At 38.8% G+C, this 23,503-nt stretch overlaps 2 protein-coding genes across 3 annotated transcripts; one reads left to right on the plus strand and one right to left on the minus strand.

Moving 5' to 3' along the window:
• Nucleotides 1-11,334, plus strand: arl6ip1 (ADP-ribosylation factor-like 6 interacting protein 1). Its single transcript, XM_042393413.1, has 6 exons — nucleotides 1-172; nucleotides 1,953-2,086; nucleotides 2,700-2,819; nucleotides 5,887-6,004; nucleotides 6,946-7,030; nucleotides 10,164-11,334. The coding sequence occupies exons 1-6, from the start codon at nucleotides 137-139 to the stop codon at nucleotides 10,280-10,282; spliced, it is 612 nt and encodes a 203-aa protein (XP_042249347.1). The 5' UTR covers nucleotides 1-136; the 3' UTR covers nucleotides 10,283-11,334.
• Nucleotides 11,335-13,456: 2,122 nt separating this feature from the next.
• LOC121884537 lies at nucleotides 13,457-19,968 on the minus strand. 2 transcript variants are annotated; one of them, XM_042393410.1, is made up of 5 exons: nucleotides 19,913-19,968; nucleotides 18,459-18,633; nucleotides 17,104-17,274; nucleotides 15,637-15,829; nucleotides 13,457-13,726 (listed from the first exon to the last, which is right to left on the minus strand). In XM_042393410.1, exons 2-5 carry the CDS (start codon nucleotides 18,606-18,608, stop codon nucleotides 13,614-13,616), a joined length of 627 nt encoding a protein of 208 aa, XP_042249344.1. In that variant the 5' UTR covers nucleotides 18,609-18,633; nucleotides 19,913-19,968; the 3' UTR covers nucleotides 13,457-13,613. The 2 variants fall into 2 exon arrangements, with proteins under 2 accessions (XP_042249344.1, XP_042249345.1); XM_042393411.1 differs by having other exon boundaries at nucleotides 18,459-18,628; nucleotides 19,913-19,950.
• Between the last annotated feature and the right edge of the window lie 3,535 nt (nucleotides 19,969-23,503).

Genomic DNA, 23,503 nt, shown 5'->3' on the forward strand with positions numbered 1-23,503 from the left:
CAAAGTTCGACCGTTAGTGACGCTGAAGCCAGTCGAGCAGGAGGCGTGTGTGCTGCTGCTCTGCGGGCTCGTTTCCTCACCGAAAAACTGCAACGAAACTCACAATAGAAACCTAACCGACGCTGGTTTAGTTACGATGGCTGACGGCGACAACAAAAGCGCAAATATGCTAGTGAGTATTAACCTAACCCTGTTTTATTATTACCAGCGAATTTAAAGGACATTGCTGCGGGTCTAACGTTAGCGTAGACTGCTAATCTGGCGTGTTCACGCAGTCGAGGGGGGCCTCTACTTGTTGGTTATATTATTTAATGATACATCCGTCAGAATGATCGGTTGTGACGGTGACCGTTGCTACCGTTAGCTAGCTCCCCAGCTAGCTAGCTAGTTAGCTGGTTTAATACGCCTTCACCAGCACGACGCTGAAGTTGGCTTCTGATTCGTAGTTAAGTGGAAAATAACGTTAAATAACGATATTAACGGCTGATTCTCTGTTTTTGCAACACCTTTGGAAAATATTAGAAATCGTAGCAAACGCCTTAACGCTGTTTAATTTCACTTTCAGATTTGTGAAACCTTTTTATTTTGTGTTTGAAAACTGAAAAAGGGCGATTTCACTGAATACTCTACATAGACCTGTCGAATCTGGATTTTCAAATCCCCGTGTTTTAATAGGTCTCTGGAGTCTCCTTGTTAATCTAGTTCAGATTTGACAAATCTAAGTATAGTGGTTTTAAAAATCTGGATCTGTTTTAACGTGATCTGGATGCGTAAAAAAACGCGGTGAAATCGCTCCTTTTTCTGTAGTCACAAGCAAAATAATCTGAAATAGGGTTTAAACAACGTTAAGGCTTTTTCTACGATGTCTAACACTCTTTCCGAAGTGTAAATGGTGCTAAAACGGAGAATCAGCCGCTAAATATCATTATTCATGCTTCCCCTTAACGTTCCCCTTAAAGACGAATCGGAAGCTAACTTCCGCGTCGTCGCTTCCCCCTGTAACCTTGCTAGCAGGCTGCTAACGGTTTCAACTGTCGTACCTGAGCTTGAAAAGCAGAAATCGAGCTATAATGACATTTCCCCTCGACGTAACCTGATGCTATACTATCATTTTCTTTTCTCTTGCATGAAGGCACATGCTGTGTGTTCGTACGAATAATGGAAAATGCAGATATCGTTGTCTTGCTTATCGCTAAAGGCACACACCCTAGAACAAGACCCGAGACTTCAGCAGATCGTTACTCCTAATTTCGGTCTGCGTTGCAACACACTAAACATTAGCGGAAATTTTCCACAAAGATCTGTGACCCGACAAACCCCGCATAAGTCGATATCTGGCCGAACAAACAGACTTGTCACGAACCGGTTGATAGATTTTTAAATCAAGATCATTCAAGAAACGCCTTATTGGGGCTGCAGCTAAAGTGTTTTCAGTATCGATTAATCTGCCTTCTTATGTCTTGATTAATCGATTAATTGACTGAACAAAACCCAAAGATATTCAACCTGCTATTGTTAAAAAACAAGGCAGCAAATCCTCACAATTAAGCAGCTGAAACAGGGAAATATTAGAGCTTTTTTTGCCTTGAATAGTAACTTAAACAGTTAATCAAGTAATTATCAAAATGGGTTATTTTCCTGTCTACAGGGTAATAGTTTCCACTTTACTTTAAATGATAGATAATGTATGTTTGCCACAACTTAAGCAGATATTAAGTTCCCAATTATTTTGAAGGTGATTACAGTATGGAGTTAATGAAGGTTATCTAGAACGGCTGCATGTCCCAGGAGGAGCGCTCGTCCTTGATTTCAGAAGAGACATCCATGTGCTTCATTCCATGAAGCTGCTGCAGCACAGACATAGTTCACCATCACATTAAACTGATATTTGTATAGATTTGAAGTGAAGTAACAGACAGGTCAGTAAGGTGGTTGTATAATCTTGTGCGCAGGCTCAGGAAACGGCCCAGCTGGAGGAGCAGCTGCAGGGCTGGGGTGAGGTGATCCTGGCCGGGGACCGCGTGCTGCGCTGGGAGAAGCCCTGGTTCCCTGGAGCCCTGATGGCCGCCACCACCCTGATCTTCTTGTGAGTCCATTTTACCGTGTGCTGAGTCAGAGTTACACACACACACACACACAGAGCTGGGCACATATTTGGCATAGCGCACATTTCATCCCTTTAAGCAATGTTACAAAGACAAGAAGCTGCTATAAAGTGGTTCAAAATAGTCCACAGGTTGGATGGAATTAGTTTTAAAAGACCCAGATTGAAGGTTTTGTTAAGCTTCTCTGTGTTTTTTGGAAACACTAAGCCTGAAGAAGGAAACAATGTGGATTAAAACAGATTAGATTTTGTTCAATGAGCTTAGGTTGCAACATTCTTTGGTGTGTCGGAGTATTTCTTGAATAACAGGTGAATAATCCAACAGGAACATAAAGAGCACTAACAGGCTGTTTCTGTTTGGTTACTGAATGTCTTTTTGTTAACATACTGCATTCCTACTTAATCTAACGCGCACACTCTCTTTATCTCCGATCTACTGTCAGTGTTTTTAATATCACATTTCCAGCGTGCATGTGAATGAACGACAGACTTTCTCTCAATTCATGCGTGAATAATTCAAAACGCTCCTTGTTTCCAGTGTGAGCACGTTTTTAGTGAAACAGGTTTTCTAACCGTCTGCTTCGTCTTCCTCCAGGATGATTTACTACTTGGACCCATCAGTGCTGACCGGACTCTCCTGCACCGTCATGCTGCTCTGCCTGGCCGACTACCTGGTGCCCACCCTCGCACCCAGAGTCTTCGGCTCCAATAAGTGGTGAGAGCCCGGAGACGCGAAAGTGCCATTAAATAGCTTTTTCCATCACACCATAAAGTCATATTTATTCCCTGCCAGTAAAAATAAGTTCTTGTTTTGGCTCTTAAAGGGGTTTTTCCATGTTTTGTGTGAGTTTCTGCTTAGTTGTAGAGTTTGATAGTGTCCCAGTCAGCCCACTGTGTTTGTTTTTATTCACTGTATTCTGGCAAAGCTTGATGAGATAAATCAGTGACATTCTTCACTCAGACGTCAACGTGAACCTTTCCAACACCTGCTCAGACAAATATATCACCTACTGAGATGTCATTGTTCTACACTTCTCACCAACATTGGTCTAGAAATACACTTTACAAGCTTCAGTTAGACTTATTGTTTTTGAGAGATCATGTTGATGAGTTATTGGTCTGGATCTCAGGAGGAAGGATCAATCAAATCTCAGTGGACAAAATCTACCAAGAACAAGATCTTGTGCTTTCTTTACAGGCCAGAGAAATAACTGATGAACACTGACAGTTAGACCAACATACAAAGTCCCTTTTAGAGGAAACGGCACATGATACTTTTCCACTTGTTTCACACATTCTCTGCATGACATAAAAACGCAGACTGGAAAACAACTTGAACCAATTATAAAGAGAGAATATAGAAGCAAACGTCATGGAGTGAAGCTGGAGTTCGTTAGTCAGTGTTAGTGATTATTAAGGCTGCAATTAATGATTTTTATTATCAGTTCATCTTGAATCAAATCAAAACTTAATTGTGCACCTTTGTTGCATAAAAGTAGAAATTCAGCTCGCAGCGTGATGATCAACATCACGTCATTTGCATCATTATGCGTTTCTAAAAAAGAAATGAATAAATTGAAGAAGTAAAGTCATTGATTACTGGCCTCTGTAGCGTCTGCCTGAAGGAGGGAACTGAAAGTGATGATTCATGGGATGAGTCCTCGTCGTTGAACTGCTTCGTCATGGTGTTAGTAGTGTCAGTCATAGTGGAAAGATGTCACGTGTTGTTTCCTGACGTTGCACTGCCGAGTTGGACTATTCTGGAGAGTTTGGCCTTGGTTTTGACCGTCAGGTATTCAAACCAGGACACAATGTTGAATGTAAGAACGCACTCCGAGGGACTGATACTCTGTTTAGTTCCCAAAGTTTGTGCAACAGAAAGAGTCTTTCTGCCCGTTATTTTTTATCTTTTTGTCTGTGAAATGTGAGAAAATAGTGAAGAACGCCTGTTGTCAAAGGAGACGTCTTCATTTGTCTTTTGTTTGACCAACAATCATAAACCCAAAGAACATCAGATTATCATCATCTTTGACATTGAAGAAGCTGAAACCAGTAAACATTTGGCACTTTTGCTTATAAAATGACTCAATTATCAGAATATTTGCTGATTCATTTCTTTTTGTTGATGCATTAACGGACCAATCGTTGTTTGGAGATTGTTGTGCTGCTCTTTGGCTAAAGAGACATTTCAGTATGACTCTGTTGGAATCGAGGAGTCTTCTGGTCATTGCAGAAGCGTCTTTTTGCTGTTCCTGATATGACAGAGTGGAATCTGAAACGGCTCCTATAGTGAGTCCAGCTTCTTCATGGAGCTTTGACATTACACAGCGCTCAGCAGACAGCCCCTTGACTCAGCTCTGTGCATTTGATGATGAGAACCAGACACCCAGGACAGGATAGAGTAACAGGCTGCAGTTGGCACAGCGTGTTGGACGTCTGTCCTCCAGCGGACGCCTTCAGCCTCTCAATATATATAACCCTGCATCAGCAGAGCATGACTCGCAGCCTTTTTGCACTGCTGCACATTCCACAGGCAGCAGGTACGCTCGGCCCGCTCAGTAAAACGAGTGTATCATTTAGATAAATAGTCATGAAGAGTTTTCACGGTGTCTCTACACGTTGCGTTCAACGGTGTCCTGGAAGGCTGAAAGCAGCAGCAGCGTGCTGACAGGGTTTAGTTATGGAGGAAATGAGCTGGGGGGATGGGCACCGACTCACACTGCAGCGTTTTGAAAGGCAGTTTTATATTTTTAGACTGAGGCCAGGAAAGTGTAGCTATTGATCTGTAGAGTGTGATTTATTCTTCATGGTGATACCGCGGCTGCTGCTTACTCACGGCGCCTGCAGCAGAGTCAGATTAAAGCAGCAGGTTTAACGGGGCTCACGGGCCCCGTCTGGCTCCCTGACAACAAGGACTGAAATAGGGAATGATGGCTAAGCAGAAAAGGAAGGACGCTCCTCGCAGCTGCCTCTCTTCCCTCCAACAGTCACCACTGACACTGTGTTTGATCCTTTTTAGTCTTACAGCACGTTAACGTTCAACCACATTCAACCACATTCAACCACAGCCTCACCAGCTCTTCATCCGGGCTTCCGTAGAGGCAGCGGCTTTCCACTGTCACTGAGGATGTGGAATAATTATGGCAACTAACAATAATCTTCACTGTGGATTCATCTGCTGACTTTTTCAATTAGCTTTGTCTATAAAATGTCAGAAAAAGTTTTCTGTCAATCAATGAATCAACTAATGGTTGCAGCTCTACTAACAAATCTATAATATGTCAGAAAAAAACCCCAAAAAATCAGTTTACTATAATAGACGAAGAAAAACATTTCTTCACATCAGATGTGCTTAAAAATTACATAAACGATTAATCTGTTATTAACATAGTTAATTTATTGCCAAGCTGCTTATCAAATGAACATCTTCTCAGCTGTGATGGAGATAATACAGAGTCACACAGTGAAGGAATCTGCTGATCTTTCTTTGTCTTTATTTGGTGAAGATATTGAAGCAGCAGCAGCTTCAGTCGTCATGAATGAAGGAACGTTTATATATCTGACACTTTTTTTTTTTTCTCTCGGGTATAAAAGAGCAACTAACAAGTGTTGATGTGACAAACCACACTCTGCTTATCTGCTTCCTCTCTGTGATGTTTTAAGTGTTGAATAATTGTCAACAGCAACATGCTTTTTGGCCTTTTGCCTCCACTGAACGTCTGCCAGGAATCTTGCGCTTCCTTGTTTGAGTTGTTTAATCGACCTCTTCGTCTCGTCTGCAGGACCACCGAGCAGCAGCAGCGTTTCCACGAGATCTGCGGTAACCTGGTGAAGACTCAGCGTCGCGTGGTGGGCTGGTGGAAGCGTCTCTGCGCCCTCAAAGAAGAGAAACCAAAAATGGTAAAAAAATCTAAATGTTAAATCTGACTGATTCCGTCAGTAACAGCTGGACGTTACTACTGTACACATGAAGCTGCAGAGACTTCCTGTCTGTTTTATTACAGTGGAGAGCTCTCTCTCTCTCTCTCTCTCTCTCTCTCTCTCTGCTCCAGATATAAATACTCTCAGCTGATTTGGTTTTGCTGCTCCACTTAGCAGACCTCTAACTGGGTTACAGGCTGCGTTAACCGGGTTTCTCACCGCATGCCTTCAACACTGCTCCACACACTCGCATCACATTCACTGACTCAACGACAGCTTTGTTGGCTCTAGGGATGGGAATCAAACCGTCCGATCCGTCAGAATCATATTCCTCCGACGTTATCGATTCCTCGATGACGGGTCATGTGACGTCGATGGAAGAGGGCGGTGCAGCCTCCAGACTGTCTGCAGCACAAACACACTAGACTTATCTCCATCATTCATCTTCAACAAGGGCAGCGCTTATAAACGTGGTAAATAATGACCTGTGAAGTCCGCTGTGAACTTTCTACAGCGAACTCCAGCAGTAACCAATCAGATGAGAGCAGCTGACCAACACACACTGCAGCATTAAACACATTACACCAACATACAGACAGAGAGAATAGAAAATAACTCTGCTCCACTGCTGCAGGCGTGATGTTAGCTTGTTATTCTCATACCGACAGCAGACTGTAAGATGCTTTCAAATGAACACAGTTAACTTCTGGCTGCCAGTTATGTTTCATATATTCATCAGCATGCAGTAGAGATGATAAAACAGCACACAGAAAACTGATCAGGAATCAATAAAGAATCAAAAGCAGGATCGATGATGGTATTGATTCCCATCCCTGGTTGGTTCCTTTGATGTCGAGTGATGTTGAAGTTCATGTATGTATGTATGTGTGTGTGTGTGTGTGTGTGTGTGTCCTCCGCAGTACTTTGCCTCAGTGATCAGCAGCCTGTTGGCCGTCGCCTGGATCGGACAGCAGGTGCACAACCTGTTCCTCACCTACCTGATCGGTGAGTATATCACAACAATCAGTCATTTTTTTTTCTACTCCTGCAACGGTTGAAATGAGTCACGTTCTCCAGGTTGAACACGTTTTGTTTTTACTTGTCTAGACAAGAGAAATGTGGAGGGTTTAACGTAGTAACGGCACCGTCGTGTGAACAAGCAGCAGCAAGAAACCAGAAGGTTTCCATTATAATCAAACTGCTGCTGTTGTTACTACCAGCGTCAGTCAGCGTCCGACGGGTTCTTGTGTGTCCTGCTGCTTGTGCCGACTGTTCTCACCCACACAGGAAAACACTTCATCAGATAAGATGTTAACTTCTGAAATGGGATAATTAATCGTGTGGAATGTCAGAGACGCTTTCTTTTCTTTTCACTATATTAACAATTTACATTCATTTCACTGAAGAAGAAAACAAACGTCTACGTTTCTCTACTGTCTTAATGTCCATGTTGTTAGTAGAGAAACATTTCTCCTGTTCATCTGAGAATAATCTCCACCTTCATCACATCACTACATTTATTCATTGAGTCTGTAAAGTTCCATTTTTATACCTTTTTTCTAGCTCTCACTAAAATTTGAGACAGTTCTTCTGTTAATAATTCAAAATACAACGTTGAATATATTCTGCTGAAATAAAACAACAAGCAGAATAAACTTCAAGTTCAAACATTTGACTTCATTCACAAACAATGTGAAACAACATAGTTTGGTTTTATATGAAGCTGTAACTAACAACTATCACCTGGATTTAATTATTGATGAAATCGATGTTTTTTTTTTTCCAACCAAAAGTTCAAAGCACAAAGATTTTGAGTTTAATATCATCAATAAAAACATCAAATCCTGCCGTTTGAGATGCTGGACCTCAGCAATGACTGAAACCATTAACTGATGATCAGAATAGTTTCAGATTAATTGATCGTTTCAGGTGTAGTTTTTTTACATTGATGCCACCGATCATCTCTATGGATTACTGAGCGGATTGAATATGAAGATCAGATCATCAATACGAGGCCTGTCTAGAGAGCAGCTGATCTCTGACGATGTGACGACATTCACTCATGACTCTGCAGAAACAGAAACAGGAAGCTCTGCTCGTTCTTTGTCATCAGCTGTTCTGCTTCTGCCGGGTGACGAGACAAACGCCGCCATTCAAGTGATTTCAGTGTCTCTCGCTGCCGTCGGTGTCAGCAGTTTGCAGCGGAGTGAGGAGACTGGCTGGCTGTTCCAGGTCACATGACCTCGGTACCAGGAAGTCAGCTGATTCTGGGGCTGTGAGTCAGAAATGCAGCAGTAACATAGATCGATACCTGATCCCTGAGAAACTAGACAAAAAAAAATTCCCTTCATTATTAATGACCTGCCTCGGGGGGCGGAGGAGGGTGGGTGGGAGGGGGGGTTGTGCTGCAGGACGGGACTAAAATGTGAGAGAGAGCAGTGAGAGCTGAGATCGTCTCAGTCTTTCTGTGAATCGTCACATAAACGGAGGACAAACCCTCCTGTCAGCCGCGGAGCTGCACAGCGGCGTCGCCTCGGGCAACGCCACAGCCTGCGATCCAGCGAATCAGCGGCTCTGCTGCCGGCCGCGTCGGAGCCAATCATCAGTTAAATAAGCTGAGACATGTCAAGCATTCATCTGACAGTGAAAGCATGAGGCAGAGGGCGCATGACTCCCAACAACAAAGTCTTCTTTTATCTTTTCATCTGAGATCAAGTTGCTCTCGAGGCTCGCTCACTTCTCCGGCTGCTTTCATGTTTTCTGGGCCTTTAATTACAAAGTGCTATGAATGATTTATATATTTTTAAAAAAAAATGCTTCCTGTTCTCCAGCCAGCCTGCGTCTGAGCAGGTGTCACTCAGACCTTCAGCTCAACCAGTCCACTGAGGTTTAAGAGTTTTCTTCTTGTTCCTCAGCGTGACGTCGGAGGCCAGAAAACCTCCTTTTTGATAAGAAAATGAGGAGTTATGTTTTGTGATATGGCGTCTTATTTTGTCAGTTGCCTAGCAGCAGTGTTCTCATGATAAACAAACACATAATTACATCATGTGCTCGGCTTCCTTTTGTCAAAAACAAGTTTGTTGTGAAGGCGGCTCAGTGTGTCTGGAATTAGTAAATTTATTCCAGAGTATAAATCAGATGTAACTGCTGGATATTTCAGTGATGATGAGAGTTGGTTCTTCTTCTCCTGAACTTCACTTTTTTACTAGTTTGTTTCAGAGTGACGCAGATTTTATGACATGTAGCTCATGTTCCTGTTTTGTACCAGTCACATTCATAAACACGTCTCACAGCGTATTACATAAGATCATCATACACAGTTCAGACGCAGGAGATTCAGGAAGTTTTCACTGTTTTCACCTTTTGCACACGTTACTGTAGATTTAATCTAAATGGATAAACTTGTTATTGAGTGTCGATCGATTCGTCAAAAACAGCAAAGTGGAAACACGTGTTTGAAGTTTTTTTTCAAATGTTTTAAAAATCAAAAGTGAAATCTTGATTCATACGAGTGATGGATTAATGGACCGTTTGAGCCGGAGGTGATTTATTGTTGCACTTCTAGACAGACGAGAGGAAAACAGAGTGACGATGACACAGAAGAACAGATCATTTCTACAGTTTATCACAATCGCTGCGACAGAAGAAACATTTATTGTCTGTTTATAACTTTACAGAGATGTGAAATCCTGTTTAAGCATCTTATAAACCTTCAAACTCCTGCATCTGTCACTCAGACTGGACTTCCTGGATTAGTTCATTGTTTCATTGATACTTGAAGCCCTTTGGGTTTTTGTGTTTTGTTTTGTTTTTTTTTAACACAAAGCTGTTTTGGTCTGAACTCACTTCTCTTCAGTTGGGATCAATTCAGTAACTTTATTTGACCTCCTGCCTGTTAAATCTTCACACCTCCAGTTTGTTTGCTGAGATAACGCTCATCATCATCATCATCATCATCATCATCATCAGTGTTGTTTTCACAGGCTGAGTAGGAGTTCCTGTGATGAGTAAACAGGTTTAAATATATCCCTGACAAATTCCCCTTTTTTAAAATATGAATAATTAAATGTTCGGTACTTCGCCTCCATGTTTGACAGCCTGTTTGTTTGTTTTTGTTTTTGCTTCCTCTTCACCGCAGTGAGCTTCCTGCTGCTTCTGCCTGGCCTGAACCAGCACGGCATCATCTCCAAGTACACCTGCATGGCCAAGAGGGAGATCAACAAACTGCTCAAACAGAAGGAGAAGAAGAACGAGTAAGAAGGAGAAGAAGAAGAACGTGTGTTTGGGATGAAGAGGAGGGAATCTCTGAAAGTTAAAACCACACAACACGGAACGGAAAGTGGAAGGAAGTTTGTTTTTGAAGAAAAAAAAAGAGAGAGAGAGGAGAGCAAAAAGATGTCTCCTGCTTCCTCGCTCTCTGCCACAGAGCAAAACACACTTTTTTTTTTTTCTTTTTTTTTTTCCTCCCACCACACACATTGGATAAGTTTCATTTCTCCTCCCACTCTTTGACATTTCAACCTCACTTGATTTACCATCATTTTATTTTATTTTTTTTTCTTTTGAATTGATCTGCCATGCATGCAGCCGCCACATGAAGGTTATCTGATGTTGCCACGAGTTCTCACACACACACACACACACACACACACAGTCTCCCTGTGACATGTACGCACAGTTGAAATCCTTCTGTTTCTTAGTTTGAGCGTGCTTCGTTTTAAAGATGTCAGTAATGCTTTTAAGCCATTCCCTCTACTTAGACAAAGTGACTACTGAGCAGTTTTTGTAGCATTACTGCATCATTTTAACCTCACATAGATTCCTTCAGTATTTTGTCTTTTTTGTTTTTTCAGGACAGTTCTTGTTACAAATGAAGAGGTACTTTTTTTTTTTTTGTTTGTTTATTTTTTTTGCTTCTTCTGCTTTGGTTGTATTTAAATATAGCGCTGAAAACAAAACTGGATTCAAAGCAGAGCTCGTCAGGAGTGAAACTGTTTCTAGATACAAGCCTACTGCTGTACCGCTGCTAGCTGGACTCTGTGGTCTCTTAGCTCTTATACGACCCCCCCACCCCCACCCACCCCACCCCCCCCCGCCGCAGTGTTACACTGGTGTGGGCCGTCTCTGTGTAAATATGACTCTGTTCCTGTCTGTCATCCTTTTTTTTTTTCTTCTGTTCCTGTTATTTATCTGCGTCTTTTCCTCCTCAGTCTCCTCATTTCTGGTCTGATCACTGTCTTTCAACTCATTTCATTATATGTGTTTATTGGACATCTTTATGAAAATGAATAAAGTTCGATTTAAATTAATTTTCACGGGACCTTTTTTTTTGTGTGTGTGTGTAGTTTATTTTTAGATGAGTGCTGTGGTTGAGCAGCAGTGTTTCATGGTCATGAAAACATCAAAACACTTCAACTGAAGTACAAATAGTCAAAAATAGAAGAAATTCATTTAATTCCATCTTCTCCTGTCTACATACAGACAGCTGTAGTAGAGCTGTGGAGCAGTTTTTCAATGAGCAGGTCGCTGTATTGTTTCTCATGCGATGCAGCAGTAAAGGCCATGAAGAAGACTGCAAGATGGTAAACAATGTCAACAATGCAGCGTTTAAAATACTTTTATGAGGAAGGAAATGGATTCATGACGTGTGTTAGAGCACCAGGATGCACACAGTGAGTCACAGTGAACAGGCCTCAGTTCACATTAATAACACTTTGAATCCTTGAAGTGACAAGAAATACTAGTGAAGTGGTGATCTGACCCGAGGATCACAATGTAACTAAGTACATTTACTCAAGTACTTAAGTATGATTTTGAGGTACTTGTACTTAAGTATTTCTATTTAATGCTACTTTATTTTTCTACTTTACTACATTTATTTGACAGCTTTAGTTACTTTGCAGATTCACATTAATAACAGAAATATGATCAGTAAGTACATTATGATTTATTAATATAAAGTAATGACACATGAATCCATTGTTATAATCCCATAAATTAATAATCATTCTGCATAAGGAATATTTCTACTTTAGGTACTTCTGGTAGATTCTGATGTTAATACTTCTGATTTAAAGTAAAAGTTTGAATGCAGAAGTTTCTGAAGTATTTCTACATTGTGGTTTTGCTTCTTTGACTGATGTCAAATATCTCAGTCGAGTTATAAGATGTAAAGACGCAGCTGTGGAATGAACCAATATCCTTCAAACTGTTGACCTTCCAGCAAATGCAATAAAGTTGTATTTTTACTATGATGGTGAAAAGTGAAGCTTTGTTTGTTCAAATATCTGTACGCTGAAACTTTTCACTTGGTTGTGTTGTTCAAAACAAGAAAAACATACAAAATATCAAAATATCTTTACCAGATTCATGATGTTACCTACAGACAGTAGTGAAAAAAATATTCAGATCCTTTACTGAAGTAAAAATACCAATACAGCAATATAAAAATACTCCATTACAAGTAAAGTTCTGCAAATCCTACTACAGTAAAAGTACATAAGTATTATGAGCTTGATGTAGTTAAAGTATTGCAGTAAAAGTAGTGGTTTGGTCCCTCTGACTGATATATTATTATATATGACATCATTAGATTATTAATAGTGAAGCATCAGTGTTAGAGCAGCATGTTACTGTTGTAGCTGCTGGAGGTGGAGCTAGTTTACACTACTTTATATACAGTTAGCTAGTTTAGTCCAGTGGTTCCCAACCTAGGGGTCGGGCCCCTCCAAAGGGTCAGCAGATAAATCTGAGGGGTGGTGAGATGATTAATGGGAGAGGAAAGAAGAAAAAACAAAGTTCTGATACACAAATCTGTTTTCAGTTTTTTGGACTTTTTCTCTAATCTTTGATTTTTGCTGAAATATTGGATCATTTGAACATTTATTGAAATGAAAGCATGTGAGAAGTTTAGAGGGAAAAATCACTATTTGGTGGAGCTGTTAACAACTCATAGACATGTGAAATGTGACCCCGACTACACACTGCTTTTTGTAAGACGTCAAAAGACAAAAAGGTTGGAAACCACTGGTTTCATCTTTAACAATGTGTTGTATTTTAAAAGCTTGTTATATTATCCATTGTGTCAAATCTTCATCTGAAAAGTAACTAAAGCTGTCAAATAAATGTAGTGGAGTAGAAAGTACAATATTTCCCTCTGAAATGTAGTGGAGTGGAAGTATAAAGCAGCATCACATGGGTATAAAAACATACTGTAGTACAGACTTGCTCCAGTGATGCACATCAATCAAAGCAGTAACTCCTGTTCTTCTGCTCTCACACGCTGATCTTCACATGTCTTTCTAATTTCATTTAGCTGCATATCTTGAATGACTGAGAATCTTTTGTTTCCCTTCAGGCTTGTTTCCAGTTTTCACAGCATGTTCTTAGAGAGAGGAGTCTGGTGACGCGACGTCTGCTGCAACAACTTCATCATGATCATTCAGAGTTTTATTCCAGATCGAGAATTTTAACAAATGAGCCGATTTACAGCAACATCTTCACCTCAGTGTTCGTCCTTTTAGGAAAGCATCATCACATCAGAGAGGAGGAGGAGTGTTGTGCAGTGTATAGTTGTATAACTGCTGTGTTAGTAGAGTCTGAGTGCAGAGCAGTCTGTCTCCCTGCGTCTCGCCACCCACAGCAGCTTGTCTCTGGACCGTCTGCTGGGCTTCACTGGACCAGTCTGCTGCTTCTGTTCACCTGCAGACGAATACAACGAATCAATACTCTCCATACAACACAGTTTCCTTTTTACTGTAGAGAAAGAGAAAAGGTAAATGATCTCAGAAATGGCTCAGGATTAACAATATTATATTAATATAAAACCATCAATGCAGGATCTTTATTATTATTATTTTTACATTTGTAGGTGATATAATGTTATCATGCAGTGTTAGGAGCTGTCAACATAAATAAAATCCGCTGTCATATATATATAATAATGATAAATATATTTAAAAATCAATTGATAAACTGTTTATGGATAAAACAACCAGATGATTTGTTCTGTCTTTTTCTTTTTTGCTTATCCAGCAAAGTAAAAAAAAAAAAACGTGACAGATCTCTGACAGAGGGAAGCAGCATTATATTTTATTTATTTATTTTGTAACATTTAAATAACGTACCTACAACGTCACGTCTCAGGACGATTTAACATCAACTGCACATCTTATTCACACTGAACTTGGGGGGAAAATGGATTCAAATACTCTGCTGTGTATAAAATGGAATGAGCTACAAACAATGTGAAGTTACACTGTTTAATTTCACTTGAAGATTTTAAAAGGTTTTACTTATATATTTACAATCACACCTGTAATTAATTTTGTTAATGTGGAAATAACGTCTAACATGTGTCTGAGAATTATGCGTCTGTCTTTGCTTAAAGTGTTTGTGTTTAATCTTGTCCACAGGTCTCTCCTGATCTCAGTGCGACGACCTGTTTAAATAAAGGATTAAATAAAAATGATCTGACTCGATCCCGGTATAAACATTTAAAACACGTTAGAACACGTTCTAGTCCTGAAAGCTCTTATTAAAACAACTCTTTGTTAATACAGATGTTTCCAATTCTGATGTTACTGGGGTTTTTTTTTAAATAATAATCACACTCATAATGAGTTCTACATATTTATATTATAATTATATTGACTGTGTGTTAACTACAAACATAATTTAATATCGCAGTTCCTGTTGTGACCACTGGAGGGCAGCAAAGACTAATCATTCTAAATACACTCAAGTCAAAAACAGAACAAAGGTATTTATTGCATATTAAAAGTAAGCCTATTATACTATTAACATGAATACTGTATGACTATTGATACCTGTATAAATACTAATGATAAATATATTTCTTATCCCACTGAATAGTGCAGCGTTGTAGTTATCATGTCTATAAATGTGATGGACATGATTGAATAAGATTTCTATGTAGAGCTGCAACTAACGATTGTCTTCATTACTGAATAATCTGTGGATTATTTTCTTTCTACAAAATGTCAGAAAATTGTGAAAAATTACGGTTATAATTGTAAAGAGTTGACATTGATGTCTCTAACTGTCTTGTTTTGTCTGAACGACAATCAATAACCCAAAGATATTCACCTTACTGTCATGTTTGACCAAAAAAACGCATCAAATCATCACATTTGAGAAGCTGAAACCAGCAAATATTTGACATTTTTTGCACAAAAAATAACAGAAATTATTATTCAATTATCAAAATAGTTGCAGATTAATTTTCTGTCAATTAACTAATTGATTAATTGACTAATCGTTGCAGCTCTGGTTAGTTTTGTTTACCGTAATTGAACCAAAGTATCCTCATTAACTGACAATGATGTATCAATGTGACACATAAAAACACTTTAATGATATGAAGAATAAAACTTAAATTCCAGCTTTCAGTTAACTTCTTAGTCTTTTAATTCAATGTACACGACTGTTGTTGTGACCTCAATGGTTTTGGTGAAATTGAGCCCGTTCACAGTCACCTGTACAGCGACCAGGTGACCCTGCTGATCATAAACACTGACCCGGTGTGGTCTCTACATTCCAGTAACTGAGCCTCTAATAACACAGGAGTAGTTCTGCAGAGTTCACACTACCTGTCAGGATGTCGTGCTGGTGCCACTGTGTTGGTCTGCCACTGGGCTGGTGTGGTGAGCCGTCGCTTACTGGGAGTCTGTGCTCTGTCATGTAGGTGGTCTCGTACTCAGACGGATCCGGGGGGTTGGTGATCTCTCTGACAGCCTGGCCGCTGCAATACCGAGCCCAGTTTTCTACCTTCATGTCGGCTCTCTGGAGAAAAGACGCAGGTCAAGGAGGGTGTGAGGGTTAAAAAAAAACAGGTTTTAGTCACCCAAAACTCAACATGCAACTCAGAAATACACACAATGACAAACATCCAAGGTCCATAAAACAGAATTCAACTCAAACAGTGTCAACTGAACATGAACAGAATGTGATGAATCAATATGAAGCTCAAGTTCAAGTTTAATATTTGTCCCAGGTCGGAAATCTGTGCTGCAGCGAAACAAAAACATACAATACGCCACAGAAACATACAACAGTTTACACAGATGAGTAAATATCCACCTTAAACCCCCAAAATCATCACTAGAAATATGATGCACAACATCCATCGGGTCATGTGCGTCATGTAGCAGGTGGATGTGACTCCCCTTGTTGAGACCTGCTGATAGACGTCACAGCGGAGCAGAGGAGAGACACTGAGATAATGATGTAACGGACCTGTACGCTGGTATTTAACTTTTTTTTTTCTTCCCGAAAAACAAATAATTTTTAAAATATTTGTACGAAACAAATATTCGTAAAAAAAACCCTCACTATTTGTGCTTTGCTGAATAATGTATTTGTATTCGGGCACATCCCTAGTTTCCACACCAGCAGATAACAGAAAATGAATCAGACTCAATAAAAGCTCTATAGAATAGTGTCATTAGAGTCGTAACAATCTGGAATTTAGCAAGTTTCCTTAAGCAAAAAAGGCGTTGCTGGCCTTTCTTACACAACATTTCAGTGTTTGAATCAAATTTCAAATCACGATGCCCAGGTATTTATAGTTGGTTATCGATCCACTGCCTGACCCTTGACAACACTGGTGTGGGGAGCTGAGGGAGGTCGTCTGAAGCCTATAAACACATCTGACATGCTACATGTTAGTGTTTGAACATGAACTGAAGAGTGTTGTCACTGAACGCTTTCTGTGTGAAAACAATGCAAATGTGTCACAGTTTGATCCATAATTGTTGCTGTTGTGTCGACTGTGTGAAGAGTTTTGAAGACACAGTATTGAACCATGCAGGTACCAATCATAAAAAAACTGTAATACAGTCATGTTAAAATGCCAGAAAAAAACTAAATAAAGCCTTAAAATGACCTAAAAATACATTTCAGAGATGCACAGATTGATTTTGGTGTTTTTCTGAAGTCATATTTGGAGTTTTGCATCATGCTGCCACTTTTTTCTACTGGATTTGGATTTTGTTTTGCACTTGTCAACATCATTTTGAAAGTTATATAAATGAAGTTTATCATGAATGTAACTTTACCGGAGTGATGTGTTTGGGCGTGTGCACATCTGCGCTGTGTGACTGCAGCGGGCCCCGCAGCGCTGTGATGTCGTCGCTGAGGTCCAGCTGCGTCTGATGCTGCGAGGGGAAGCTGGGATCTCTCAGATGGAAGATGAGAGGACGTCCGTCAGCCGACCGGCCGCAATAACTCTGACAAGAAGAGACAAAAGAGACGAAATGAGATGATCATCCTCGGTAGATTCTTTTCACTCCAAATCAGTTATTAACTAAGTCATTTTGTCCTGTTGTGCATTGCTACTGTGCTTTTATGATTCTATCCAAATTTTATGTATTCTATTCTACATTTTTATTCATAATTATGTGCTTGTTTTTATGGGATTGTTATTCTCATCCCTCTGTGAAGCACTTTGTTGTCTTTAAATGTTCTCTTTTAAATAAACGACTTTATTTCATATTTTTGTAATTTATTTACTTGCTTTTTTTTCTTGAATTCATATACTGGTATTTATTTTTTTTGCAGGTTCCTGTCTGTCTGCTGCTTCAGGTTACAGCCAGTAGCTTCCCAGTTTGATCACCTGTTGTAGATTTTCCCTCATTTTGAAACATGAATATGATGTGATGTCTGTCAGTGCTAAAGAAGATCTGATTGATAAATAAATAAACAGTGTTGGAGCAGAGAACTCTTTCACTTTCTGTCCTTTAGGGTTCATTTATGAGCTCTGAACCAGCTCTGCCAGTTTTCACACAGAAGTTGAGTTAAAACTAGGGATGTGCAGCGAGCCCAGTATTTGTATTTGTTGAGGCAGCAAAATTATTTGTGTTTGTATTTGTATTCGAATAAAAGCGGAAAGAGGTTTAAAAATCCTGTTTTTGTTTTTATCACACTTTTAATTTTAGAAAATTAAAGTGTTACAATAAGTGTTCATGAAGTGTTTCCTTGGGAGCACTTCATTTGTGTCAGTAGTTCAGCTTTATCTCTGGGGAACACCCCAAACTCAGGAGTGATATCCAAATTAGGAAATGTGCGTCATGTAGCAGGTGGATGTGACTCCCCTTGTTGAGACCTGCTGATAGACGTCACAGCGGAGCAGAGGAGAGACACTGAGATAGTGATGTAACTGACCTGTGTGCTGGTATTTAACATGTTTTTTTTTTCTTCCCGAAAACAAATAATTTAAAAAATATTTGTATGAAACAAATATTCGTAAAAAAAACCCACCATTTGTGCTTTGCCGAATTACGTATTTGTATTCGGGCACATCCCTAGTTAAAACATGCAAACCTTTACATAATCTCTGACTCGTGCACGTTAAAGTGTTGGACACATCAGATCAGATATGTGAAGTTGCTGCAGACGTCCTGTGTTTGCTGACCTGGGTGTGGGTGGTGGTGTAGCAGGGTGCTGTGTCACCCAGGTTCAGGGTGCTCTGATGCAGATGCCTCGGTCTGGGGTTCTTTGCTTTTCTGTGGCATCGCTGACCGTGGTGACTCGACCTCTGCTCGCTGTCCATCACACTGTTCATGTTGTCACCTCTCAGGGCTTCTTTTCTTATCAGGAGACAAACAAGAAAACACAGAAGATGATGCACAGATGAATACAGTACAAAACCATCTAGTAAAAGTATAAAAAATACATTTTTGAATTATTTATTTAATTTAAAGATGAACCACAAAGGCGAAGATCATATATTCAGTGGTGGAAGAAGTAAAAGTTCAACTAGAGCAATGTAAAAATACTCCATTAAAAGTAAAAGTCCTGCATAATAAAATCTTACTACAGTAAAAGTACATAAGTATTATGAGCTTGATGTAGTTAAAGTATTGCAGTAAAAGTACATAAGTATTATGAGCTTGATGTAGTTAAAGTATTGCAGTAAAAGTAGTGGTTTGGTCCCTCTGACTGATATATTATTATATATGACATCATTAGATTATTAATAGTGAAGCATCAGTGTTAGAGCAGCATGTTACTGTTGTAGCTGCTGGAGGTGGAGCTAGTTTACACTACTTTATATACAGTTAGCTAGTTTAGTCCAGTGGTTCCCAACCTAGGGGTCGGGCCCCTCCAAAGGGTCAGCAGATAAATCTGAGGGGTGGTGAGATGATTAATGGGAGAGGAAAGAAGAAAAAACAAAGTTCTGATACACAAATCTGTTTTCAGTTTTTGGACTTTTTCTCTAATCTTTGATTTTTGCTGAAATATTGGATCATTTGAACATTTATTGAAAAATGAAAGCATGTGAGAAGTTTAGAGGGAAAAATCACTATTTGGTGGAGCTGTTAACAACTCATAGACATGTGAAATGTGACCCCGACTACACACTGCTTTTTGTAAGACGTCAAAAGCCAAAAAGGTTGGAAACCACTGGTTTCATCTTTAACAATGTGTTGTATTTTAAAAGCTTGTTATATTATCCATTGTGTCAAATCTTCATCTGAAAAGTAACTAAAGCTGTCAAATAAATGTAGTGGAGTAGAAAGTACAATATTTCCCTCTGAAATGTAGAAAGTAGCATCACATGGAAATACTCAAGTAGAGTACAAGTACCTCAAAACTGTGCTTAAGTACAGTACTTGAGTAAATGTACTTAGTTAATTTCCACCACTGACAGATGAATGGTGCAAAGTAAGCATAAAATATGGTTTTGAATCATTTATTTAATTTAAAGGTGAACCACAAAGGCAGAGATCATATATTTGTCTTCGTATTCAGCACATGTTGCATTTAATCAAAACTTTACAGAGATCAACAGAAACCACACGACTAAATTTAATCTACATGAAGTAAATTAATGACAACACCTTCATCGTCTGCTCTGTTACTCACCTGAGATAAGTTGAGCTGCTTATGTGGAAACTTTGCTGTCATGGTGACGAGAAAACAAGAAAACCACAGTGTGGATTTCAAACATAAACACTATAAATCTGTCCTAGTTTCCTTTAAGTGTTTTCTAATAGCTGTAAATGTAAGAACTTTGATTATATCAGTCATGTCTTAACACACTGATTCTGGCACTGTGAACAGTCACAGAGTATGTTATTTCCCCCTTATCCTTATTCAGGAGCTCAGCCTTTCAGCATTGTTTTTTGATTTCATGTTCAGATTTTGTAACATGTTCTTGTAAAACACTGCTCACACTCACATAGTCCCTGCTCGTACACAGATTTGCTCTGCCGCGCTCAAAACTGCTCAGCTGCACTCAGATATATCGTTGCTGTCTCCCTCTTTTTGTATTCAGGCTACTTGTGTGTGCTCGTAAAACATCTGCTCTCAAATCTTTATTTGGGAACCGTTCATCTCTCTCTCAGTTGACCTTCATATAAACACTCTATAGACCTCCATTTTTTTGGTTAAAACAATATTTTATTATTTATTGTTTATTGCCTTAGATACACACATAGGTACAGGAAGTAAAGCTGTGTGAACACAAGAACACATTGTGGCATTTTGAAACAAAGAAAAAACAGACGACAACACTAAGAACAATAGTTTCCCTAAAAGAATAAATAGATGATCGAATAATATCTTAATTCCACAAAAAAATACTAGAGAGCTCACTCAAGACATCCTCCATCAGGCCTGTACACTTCACAAAAGCAATAAATGGTCACATATCCTGTTTTCCTTTTGATATATATAAGTATTTTTCTCTGTAAGGGAAGTTTTGATAGCATCTGCCTGGTCCACTGTTTAATACCTGCTCTGCTTGTCTTTTTCCATAATCAGTCTATTGACAAGCAGAAAACAAAGATATTCATGCTCCACTTCAATATAATTGTGTCCTTCCTGATACCATATGAGACCCTGTTTTTTAATTAATTCATCTTAATTCTGTCTCTTGAGTTTTCTATCAGATTTTTATCTGTTATTATAATAATGTTAGAATTATAATAATTATTATAATTATTTACATGTATTCTTAATGGTACTCTTTACAGCTGCCACTTATTGTTGTTTGTGTAATAATAATATATAAATGTTTTGCTTCTTGTGCCCGTTTTTTGGGTTAAATTAAACAGAAAATAAAGTTTTATTTATTTATAAAAAGAAATATGCAAAAGAAAAATGCATTTTTCTACTGCAGTTGTTATAAGGACGGGTTCACAATTCACGTGTCTTAAACCATCAGTCAGGTGTCCATGGTAACAGTGAAAGAGGTTTTCCTCGCTGTAATGTTCATACTGGATATTAAAAGATCCTTCAAATGTGCTTTCAATGTCAATAATTTTAAGTGAAAAGAAAAGAATGAAATAAAATAAAATAATACTAATAATCATAATAAAATAAATTAATACTAATGTTATAAAAATAAATAACAATAAATAATAAGGTAAATGAAAGCTGGTTGTGAAACTAATAGATAAAAGGGACTATATGTCATAATAGTTCTCCTTACTCAGCAGAATACTTGATAATGCTTACATTATGGTATGTTTCTTTGTCTCGTTTTATTTATATTATATAACTTTGGCACTAAAAAGACTGTAATGTTGAAAGATATCTACTTGATTTGACTCATTTGGACGCTGAAGCTTCATATTAGTTTGATATAAATTTTTAAATACATTTTTGCACAGAAGGAGGACTGTGGATTTTGTCTCCCATTATGAAGGGATCTTCTAATGGTCAGTATGAACAAGAGGAATGATTACAGCCAGAAAAACATGTTTCACTGTTCATTTGGGCTCCTGACTGTTGGTTTAAGACGCTCATGATAACCTGCCCTTTAATCCAGTAATTTAATCCGCATGCAGAAGCCTCAGCGCGCCCTCCTGCGGTGCGTGGCGGAGCTGCAGCGGAGGACCGTGACGGGACGCCGGTATCCATCTTCATATTGATCCTCCTCCTCGATTCAGTCTGTCCGTTAACAACAGACTGATTTATAGGTTTTATTTAAGGTTTTATCTGTCGTCGAAATGGCGTCAAACGGTAAGAAAAACAGACAACAATCTCTCGCTATCAGAAAATATCCTCACCGAGGATGTAGCCGGTGGCCAGTGACGTGACTAGTTAACGTTAGTAACTGCCGTTGAGAGGACGTTAGGTCTCAGCTAGCTGCTAATTAACCTATATCTGTTTAAATTACCGCCTTAAAGAGTGCAGTTTAAATCATAGCATGTCATAGCATCGCATGCCGGGTTGAAAGAAATGCTTCTGGTTAGCTAGCAGCGATATGTGTTGTTATTATAAACCAAGCCCGCTGTGTTTGGTTAACGGTTAGCATTTAGCTCAAAGGGCTAATTCCCATGTAAGTCAACACATCCGTGCCCCTCTCTGTTTGTTAACTGCTAGCTTGTGCTACTGTCCCAGTTTCTGACGCCGGCCCCGCCTCTGAGCGCTCAGACTGCGGGCTTGTTCTGACGGCGGCCCCGCCTCTCAGCGCTCAGACTGCGGGCTTGTTCTGACGGCGGCCCCGCCTCTGAGCGCTCAGACTGCGGTTTATTTTGGATGATGGAGACGATTTTAGTGTAACCCAGATCTATCTTGGGCTGCAACTAACGATTATTGTCATAATCGATTAATGTGCCGATTATTTTCTCGATTAAGAAATAATTTATTATTATTATTATTGTTATTATTATGATTATTATTATTACTATTATTGTTATTATTATTATTATTGTGTGTGTGTGTGTGTGTGTGTGCTTGATGTTCATTTTTAACAGTTGTATTTCTTTATTTTTAAATTTTGCTTTAAAACAATTTGATCATGTTAATCAATTACTTTCATGTTGATGTTTACCTTAACCACCTTGAACTGCCATTGTGAATAAAAAGTGCTAGTTATACAAATAAAATGGACTTGACCAATCGATTAGTCACTTTGGGTGATTTCAGCAAAAGTGGGACATTTAAGCATTGCACTTCAATACTAGAAGATAACTCTAAATTGAATTACCAGCTATATATTAATATATATATATATATATATATATATATATATATATATATATATATATATATATATATATATATATTATTATTATTATTATTATTATTATTGACAAAAACAGAATAAACAGACTAAATAACAACAGACATCATAGGTAAAGTAAAATACTAAACATGATTTAAAATGCAAATGAAAAGAAAATAGGTTACGTTGCAATATCAAGGTCTGTATGTCTTTTATATCTGTGATGGTCCTTTAGAGTCACAGAGGTCCTTGACTTTGTCTCACATAAAGCTTAAATGTATTTGAGGAAGGTATGCTCTTCCACTTGGTTTTAACCTACAAACCTTTTAATTTTATTGGATAAATTTCAAAACCATAAAGCAAATTTACAGGTAAAAAGCCTAACTTCTTGGTTTTCACAAAGGAGGTCAAACAGTACATTGATTCAATTTAATTTTGCTCTAATCTAAAGGCTGTAAAAACTATGAATACATGTTTTTTGTTCAAAAGTCTTTATTTTG

The sequence above is a fragment of the Thunnus maccoyii genome, chromosome 18 (assembly GCF_910596095.1).
Source record: "Thunnus maccoyii chromosome 18, fThuMac1.1, whole genome shotgun sequence".
NCBI classification, from domain to species: Eukaryota; Metazoa; Chordata; class Actinopteri; order Scombriformes; family Scombridae; genus Thunnus; species Thunnus maccoyii.